Source organism: Centropristis striata, chromosome 11 (assembly GCF_030273125.1).
Source record: "Centropristis striata isolate RG_2023a ecotype Rhode Island chromosome 11, C.striata_1.0, whole genome shotgun sequence".
NCBI lineage: Eukaryota > Metazoa > Chordata > Actinopteri > Perciformes > Serranidae > Centropristis > Centropristis striata.
In genome coordinates, this window is record NC_081527.1 from 34,361,556 (window position 1) to 34,371,006 (window position 9,451).

At 40.3% G+C, this 9,451-nt stretch overlaps 1 protein-coding gene across 1 annotated transcript; it reads left to right on the top strand.

The window, feature by feature from the left end:
* Window positions 1–2,223: 2,223 nt before the first annotated feature.
* Window positions 2,224–8,877, top strand: LOC131980247 (protein-lysine 6-oxidase-like). Its single transcript, XM_059344462.1, has 7 exons — window positions 2,224–3,100; window positions 3,484–3,592; window positions 4,000–4,137; window positions 4,307–4,463; window positions 7,435–7,530; window positions 7,672–7,787; window positions 7,898–8,877. Exons 1-7 carry the CDS (start codon window positions 2,224–2,226, stop codon window positions 7,902–7,904), a joined length of 1,500 nt encoding a protein of 499 aa, XP_059200445.1. The 3' UTR covers window positions 7,905–8,877.
* The last annotated feature ends 574 nt before the right edge of the window (window positions 8,878–9,451 follow it).

The following is a 9,451-nucleotide window of genomic DNA, read 5'->3' on the forward strand; positions in this document are numbered from 1 at the left end:
GGTGCAGTAGCAAAATCTGTAACCCTGTAACCCATTTAGGCCCCTTCCCTTTTTAAATTTACGTTTTAAAACGACATACCTGACTCGACAAGTAACCCCAAAATAAAAAGGCTACTTTATTTTAGTGTTGTTAACCTCGTTTTAAAGTAAACCTGCTGCAAAACTGCTAGAAATGTCTTGAAGTGAATTAAGCCCAGAGGCTTGACACCTATTTACCGTAGTGGTTAAACTGTGAAATGACACTTTCAGGGTGCATCACATGATTCCCCAGAAAGGCTTTTCCCATAGACTCACATTGGTAAAGAAATATTTGTAAATCAGTGGCCAATTTATTTTGAAAGCCTCAGTTTGGAAAACCAGACACGGAAGCTAAGCAACGTATTGCTGTGGAATGGAAAGTGGCTAAACAATAGCTATGCCCTTTTTACAGCCACTGGACTCCACTGACAAAAACACATTTTTGTCATAATTTGATACATTTGGTCCGATAACATTTGGAAAGTCTAGAAGAGCCGTGAGACTAAAAAAATGTATTCACTTTTAAGTTACAGCAGCTGGTTCAGTTGCCAAAAGTCTTTCATAGACCCAATAGATGCAGAGGAGCTGCAGAAAATCTGCATATTTTTTCATTCACCTTTATTTAACCAGGCAGGTCATTAAGAACAAATTCTTATTTACAATGGCGGCCTGACAAGCGACAAGGGCCACTTGAAATTTTTTATTTTACCTTATTTACCTTACCTTTTTCATTTTTTATGCATGAGGTAAATTTTTATTTTACCTTATGTGCCACTGACCAGCTTTCATATAAGCAGAACCTGTGAAAACTGAATGAGCTCAGTTTGTCTGACAGCCTCTGTAACCAGTGGTGGAATTTAAACTAAGTACTTTTACTAAAGCACTGAAAGCACTGTAATAAAGTACAATTTTGAGATACTTGTACTTGTACTCCAGTGCAAAACAAAACAGAATGCATCAAAGTCAAAATTTAAACTGAAAATGTACAAAAAACAACAACATGACAACAACAACAACAACAACAACAACAACAACAACAACAACAACAACAGATGTTTATCAGTTTTGAACATTAGATATCTTGTATTTGTTTCTCCTGGGTGGGCAGGGGGCACCCCTCATCCCCCTGATAGATTTGGTTTGACTGGATCTAACTAAAGTGAAAGCTCTAATGTAGTTTTACTTTAGATATATTTTTAGTGCAGGAAGCATGAAACATCTAAATACATTGTTTCTCTAAATGTTAAAAAATAAAATGATAATCAGGAATTTTGTCGATGTGACATACATTTGTAAGTTTAGCTGCTATCTTTGTCAGAGGAAAATAATTGTTTAAATATATTGTTTCTTTTAAATCCCATTAATATGGAATTTAGCCAAAATAATAATTAAATTGTTAACATGGTAGTGCTGGGACTGTTTGGAAACCACAGACCACAAAAAAAGCTCCTGAGGAGCATCCTTGTGGGCAGGATGGTGACACACAGATGCATCCTGCCGCCGTGTGGTGGAGGTTCAGTCCTGCACGAGGTCATCAAGACATGCAGCCTCTCCAAAGTTGTTGCAATGTTAGTAAATGTTGTAAAAAAAAAAAATAGAATAAAATAAAATAACAATAAAGAACCCATCTGATATCGATCTTGATGTTGATAAATTGAATGTGCAACAATTGAATGAGAAAATATTTAATTATTTAGGTTTTCTGATGATATTTTAATTCAAGCAATTCTCACTAATTCTCTCCAGTAGTTTATATTTTAGAGGAAGAACTGATTAAACTGAATGAAAAAATAGATAAGCCTTGTTTTTTCCTTTGCTGGTTGGACTGGTTCTTGACAATAGCCAGATTGAACAGTAACATTTAGATGACTCCAGTTAACACCCGTGCGTAAAGTTTACTAAGCAAACTAGTGCAAGTCTTGTGTAACAGAACTTCGCAACGGAGAGGCAGGGGTTAAACTTTCTCGCCAGAAAGTTTGACTTTGCGTAAGAAACTGTGCTGAATTGGATAAATGAGCAGAAAAAAAAGCTGCAGCCCTCCTCTCCTCTCCACTTGTCAGACCTCCTGAGAACTGATATGTTGTTCTGTGCTGGAACTGAGAGCGCACTTCTACTTTTCATCCACATCTGTGCGCGCAATTCATGTCATATAAACTGATTTGTCATTGATTTACAAGAGGAATTTATTTTTTCAGTTCTATTGCCATGGCAAAATGGTCGCTCTTATTTTTCTACTTTTTTCATGGACAACTTCCCTTCATCCTTGGGCAACAGCAGCAGCGCACAGCTGGACCCTGGCGGCACCGGATCCAGTGGGAGAACAACGGGCAGGTTTATAGTTTAATCAGCACCGGATCAGAGTACCATTCTCCGGTTCGGTCCAGAAGCCAGTCGAGGGTTCTTGTAAGCGGCAGGTGGGATGGCACCAGGAGCCAGATGCCGGGAGCGCACAGAGGAGCGACGCTGGTAAGACCCGGACAGGTTGAGTCCAGACAGTTCAGGACTGAACACGGTACGGAGTCTGGATCTACTGCGCCAGGACGCGATGTTCGACAGTACGCGCCTTTTACCGGCCGTGCGTCAGGGGCCAGGCAGCAGCCGGAGCGCCCTCAAGGTGCTGCAGGTTACATGAGCGCGCGACGCTTTTACCCTGAACTCACCAACACCATCAACGCCTCTGCATCGGGGAGGTTTAATGATTTCCCAGCTAGGAGAGGAGGAGGTGTGGATGCAATGCACACCAGAGGAGGAGAACCGGGGCCCGGTGCGCAACTTTTACGCACGGTGCCAGAGGCGATGCCTGTCTCCAGGCAAGCCGCGCAGACGGATCAATCCATCTCAACGAATCCCACAACGCAGGAGAGGGAGTCTGTGGCTCCTGCTGCACCTCCTGCACTCAGCGAGGACGGTTCAAACGATGCGAACGGTAATGGAGAGAACATGGTTAACGACGACCCTCGAAACCCGTTTAAAAACCACAGGAATTCTGTTTTCTACAACGCCTATCCCACGAGAGGAAGGTCAGTGGCCCGCACGCGCCGTCCACCTGGCACAGGATATGGGACAAGGTTTTTCCAAAATGGTATGTCTCCTAAAAAGTTTAAGCTTCTTAATTTTTGTGTATTTATGTGATATTATAGCAATTATCACGCTTTAAATCAGCTGGGTTTATGAGTATTTAAAGCCAGTTTGTCTCTCTCACTTGAGGGGAAAAACTGAAACTGAATGACAAGAAGGGAAAAAATCTTATTTGGGCTTTGGATCCCAGACTGACAGCTCAGGAATGTAAAACACTTTGAAATATGCCAACAAACACAAAACAGCAGTTCTTATTTTTCAGCCTGGACTCTGTCTATGTCTATGTCAGTGACAGTGATTTGTTCTCAGCACGAATAAACTGGCAAAATTAAGATATCAGAATTACAAAAAAAACCCTTGGATTTTCCCTTTAATCTTCTCTCTCAGGACTGCCAGACCTGGTGCCAGACCCATATGCCATCCAAGCAGGTGCTTATATTCAGCGCATGCAGATGTTTGCGCTCCGCTGTGCAGCTGAGGAGAACTGTCTGGCCAGGTAATCTGTGTGCCAAAAGTGATTCACTTCCTCACGTAGACACTGAAGCAGACACACACTCGACTCACAGTTTCCTTTGTTTTCACTGCTCATTGAAGGTTAATTTGACTTGTTTGAACATAACTTTTACTTGTTTCACAATAAGTTTCATTGACATGTGTATAACTTTTCAATGTGGACAACTGTTCTGTTGATAGAGTTACACAAACTGTTTGATGTTATTATGGAGCTGTGATTCTCCAACATGATGTCCTGCCAAGACATAAATGTTCTGGGTTGGTTTTCCCAAAAGCATTAAGTACAATGGAACAAACCCTTTGCACTCTGAAAACAAGCCCCCGGGAGCTCAGCCAGCAGCACTTTCCAACTCTTACGCTTATGCCCGTTTCCCCTCTGATCCACCCAAGGTCGGCGTACGGACCCAACGTGAGAGACATCGACTTCAGAGTCCTGCTGCGGTTCCCCCAGAAAGTGAAGAACCAAGGAACCACTGACTTCCTTCCTGTCAAGCCGAGATATCAGTGGGACTGGCACAGCTGTCACCAGTGAGTTAAACCAGAATAAAAATGAAATGACCTTACACTAGGATTCACCATTAAAACACCACACCCTCAAAATTCACTTAAGAACATATAATTGTGGGTTTAAAAGCATCCCTGAACCCTGTTGGAGCCTCAAGTATGAAGCTCTTATTGTTTTCTATTGTGTTCCCAGACATTACCACAGCATGGACGCCTTCAGTAACTACGACCTGCTGGACGTCGTCAGCGGACGTAAAGTGGCCGAGGGGCACAAGGCCAGTTTCTGCCTGGAGGATACAGGCTGTGACCCCGGGATCAGGCGGCGATACGCCTGCACGTCTCATACACAGGTAAAATACTCTGGCACTGTATATGAATATACATATATTCATATATATGTACATATATACATGTATAAGATGTAAAGGGATAGTTGGATTTACTTATCCATAGTCAGTGTATTACCTGCAGTAGATGGTGGTCGGCACGCCCCCAGTTTGGAGAAGCAGGCACAGAAGTTAAACAATGTACTGCTGGGGCAGCAGCTTAATGTATGTTAGCCGCCTAAAAATAATATCAGTGTAAGTGTACGCTATTCAAGAATTTTTGGAGTGCTTTACCATCAGACAGCTCTTTCTGATGTGGAACTGAAGCTATTATCTCTGCACTCTTCAAAGCCACCAGACCCCTTGGAAAAAAACAGTAATTTTACCTTGCAGTACATGTAATCAGATGGCCTGCTGCTGCCACAATCAGTAAGTCAGTTTGGGATATTGTGTGACTTTAAAGTTTTAAAGGGTTAGTTCAGATTTACCAAAGCTACACAATAACACAAAGAAACTAACCAATCAAGGTATTGGTGGACCGCATTCTGTGAGGTAAAATTACTAATTTTGTCAATAGAGTATGGTGGCTTTAAAAAATACAAAAAAACGACACAAGTTCCCCCCTAAACGTAAACATGACTGTCTTATCCTGGTAAATACATTTAGCTGCTGTATCAGTCCACAGCAGTCAGCTTAGCTTCAATGCCGGTACTTTTGCCTCTTTCTCCAATCTGAGTGCATGTCGGCCGCTATCTACTGTAGGCAATACACTGATGAGGGACTAGAACCCTAAGCTAAGATTTAGACCTGAGGAAATCAGGAAAGATGAATCAGAAACAATCACAGTTATCTCATAATAAGTAATATTGTGTGAAGTCCCTAGTCTAGTATTTCTGTTTTAGCTCATTACAGGCAGAATGTTAAAAATACAAATAGTAGCAAACCTTCTTCACACTTAAGACCTGCGGAAAATGTTTTAACGCCAAATGACTTCTTTTTTTAAAAGTCATCTGTTACTTGGTTTGTATTGAACTGAATGTAGGAGTTTTGTTTTGGTTGGAATAATTCCTGGTTTGTTATAATTGTGCACAAAGTTTTTTCACACCCTAAAAGTCACCTTACACAGATGACCATTCAGAACTGTGGTACTCAGTATAACAATCCCAGCTGGAGTTAATTCAGTCATGAGCTCCAGTCTGGTGACCATGACTGAGGAGCTCTACGTGTTTGATCCAAGTGTTTGATCAAACAGCTAAATCCTTTATTATCAATAATTGCTCATTGTAGCTTTCACTCAATCACTGGGAAGTTTGTTACGTATTTGTTATGCATCAAACAAACTTAACAGCTGACATGTTTGTTGTTAGCTCCCTCGGCTGCAGTCTCCCAGTCTGCAATATCATATGGCAACTTGTTAGCGCCTTTTATCAGATCTTTTATTCCTCTGCTTAGTAAGTGCCCACGTCTTGCCAACTCCACACCTCTAGATTTTACCACAGACCTTTTGTGGAAAATTGAATGTCCTAGCCACGATGATCATTCAAGGATGTTAATTGACCGTTTGCAAAACTCCTCCCTGGAATGTTTCTTGTCCGATCATAGCTTAGCAACTGTTACTAAGAGAAGAAGGTCCATCAAGCTTTGAGCTCTGAGCAACAAGGTGACACGGTGTGCATAACTCTGACACCAGGTACCCTAAGAGTTTAGCAGGAGGAATCATTTTTTCCCCTTTTCCTAAACTCAAAAAACAAGAGGAGCATTGCTGGCTGTGGATTACACAGTGTGGAAGACCCCTATTCCAACTTAATATCTCCAAGATCAGCGGACACACGTGTCTGCTCCAAGTTAAGCTGCTAGCTAGCAAACATGAGATGACTAACAATTGTATAGCTATGTTAGATGAGATAACCCAAACCGGTTTTAACAGTTATGGTTGCTGGCAATCAGTATTCTTACCACTGCTAGTGCAGAACTAGTCCAACAAACTTATGTTAATGACACCATCTGTAAAATTAGCACGTAAGCAAGCTAGCAATGTTGCTAGGAGCTTAACATATTAGCCTACAGGACTTTACAGTGTTAATAGCTAGCGTCACTGAACCCCACATTGGCCGGTTTTTGCCTAACATTCTATAAATTTCACATCAACTGCTAATATAAATGATCATGTTGTGTTTCCAATTAATGAAGTGTGAAACTAGAGTCTAACTTCTTATCTTCCAACCCGTATAGCATTTTGACCATGTACGTTAGCCTCGGGTTCACCGGAGTCGGCAAAAGGACAATAATGCAGGTGAATTAGCCTAGCGATATCGTTTTCATGAATGATTCACTTTCATCTCCTTCTTTCAGTACTTTCAGTCCTTGACAATAAGTCACAGTACAGTAAAATTCAGATGTAGCCTATAGCATGTGCTACATCAGTCTTTGCTATGGATGATTTACGATCTTGGCTGCTGATGGTCCTGAAAGCTTGACGGACATAGCAACAGTAACCAAGGGGTATAACTTTTGCAAATGGTCAGAGTTCGATTCCTAGGTCATCAAATACTTTGGGTGCAGCATCAGTATTTGACGACCTGGGAATGAGACTCAAAAATACATTTAAAATCCCTGTGAAGTGGAAGGTAGAGCATCTTTATCCTCAGTACTGTGACATATTTTCCCAGTGAAACAGAATATTTGAGCCCTGTACAGTTACAAGAGGGATTTTCTTTTCTGAAAAAGATTTTCTAAGTTAAACTCAAGAGTGCGCCAGTGAAAAATGAAAAAAAAAGCATCCTGAGGACATAGGAATATTTATTATATCTGTTGTCTGAGCTACGTGATTTGCACTGCTTAGTGCTGGTTTCTTATAACAGCTTCACTTCCAAAGAACTGTTTGTATAACTAAAACTCAAATGTGTTTCATTTGCAGCACTCGTAGGAAAAAAAGTAGTCAAAGTCTCATGAAGAGCTTAAACCAGACTGAGGGGTGTTTGGTTTGTGTTTTCAGGGACTGAGTCCAGGATGTCATGACATCTACGCTGCCAACATCGACTGTCAATGGATCGACATCACTGACGTGCCTCCAGGAAACTACATTTTAAAGGTAACACACGTCAAGTTAACTTTACATCAACTGTTCTTTTGCATGAAATCAACTGATTATGGATTTTATGTCTCAACATGGAGGTCTATTTACCTAGCCTGTTTGTAGTGCTGCTCAGTTTTTATTCATTATTTTTTTCAGGTTACCGTCAATCCCAATTCCCACGTCCTGGAGTCAGATTTCACCAACAACATAGTGAGATGTGATATCATGTACACAGGAGTTTATGTTCAGACACGCAACTGTCGAGTAACAAGGTACTGTATGACATTTCATAAGAGAGATTCTGTGTAAAGTCTTGTGATTTTACATTTTGAATGCCTGAATTTTAACATCTCATTAACATGATTTTTCTTCCTGTTTTCAGGGGTTGAAATCTCCCTTTCCCAGTGCTATCTGCAGGAGTTTTGCAGCAAACATCTCTCCTTGTACTGTACAACAACAACAACAACAACAACAAAAACAACTCTTAACTCTTGACTTAAAAAGTGCAATTGGTGCAAGTGTTTAATCACTGCTATAGTCTTGTGTTGCATTTACTGGAAATAAATGCAAAAGTTTACACATATTTTGTACATTAAACTGTTGAGATCCTCAGATTTACTTGATGATGTATTTCTACAAATGTGCCTAAATCCACAGCAAAAATATATTTTTTGCCTTAACAAACACAAAAAAAGTACTGTGTTCATATACATTTTTTTCTTGAATTTACTGCTTGAAATGCATTTTGTTGCCCCTTGTTGTCTTTGTCTTGTTTTTTTCTGCTTTGTGTTATTACTATGTGCACATGATTAGTCTTTACAGTTTTATTAAGGATAAGATATTCTGTATTTTTGTTATTGTCAACAAATATCACGAGAAGACAATTATGTGTTCATCTCTCACTATTATACAGCTCCTACACCCGTCTGACACTCTCAGTCCCAAGTCTGTTGAGTCCTTCTGAAGAAAGAAATCTTAAAAAGCTGGTCACAAATTTTACATTTTATTTAAAAAAAACAACTTAAAATAGTCTCATTTATTTTGTGGAAAGGCTGGGCACTCTAGTTTGCAAATGTTACTGAAATGTGAGGATTTTTTTAGAGACTTTGTAATGTTCACTGCTGGTCTTTTCATTTGATGTGTAGAATAATAAGAAAAATACAAAACATCACTTATTCTTTAACCACGTGGCAGTCTCATTAGCAAATATCTTGTTTTATGTTGAATAGCAGTATGCTAAGGTGTGAATGTGTGCTTGAGAGTGAGTGAAAAATGTGGGAAAATAATTGTACAAGTGTTAATATTGCTAAAACTTTGTTGGAAACCTTGTTATATTCTATTGGCATGTTGAATTTAATGCAATAAAGATGGTGCTTAGTGAAGAGTTTATTATTATAACAATCCTTCCTCTTTCCTTTCCTAAACAATGGTATCAGTTTATTCTTTTGAAAATGCTAGAATATCAAAACTGTTCTGAACTGCAGCCACACGTCTGTGTTTTATTATAAAACTACCAAGGAACATTGAAGGATAGAGCAGCATCAGAATCTGGACAAAAGCGGTTTGTTCATAGAAAGTATCTCCCTGTGCAGGACTGAATCAGTATTTCGTCCTCGTGCTGCTGAATGGAGGAGCTTTACTTTGAGTGATGCGTGGAGATCGTGGCCTCAAAGACAAACAGGCCCGCAGGCAGACGATGGCGGCATGTTTGCTGACAGGCCTCTGTGAAGACACAAGCCACAGGATCTTATACAGCCGTGCCATATCTACTACAACGCAGCCAGAGCGCCTTGAATGGAGGCCTTTTCTCACTATCTCCTCCTCCGTGAGTGTAAAAAGAAATGTCTCTTCCAGCTGCCGTTTTAAAAGACCCAGAATTCATCACATCGCGGCCTCATTCACGTGTTTTTGGAGATTGTCTCAGAAGCTTTAATAG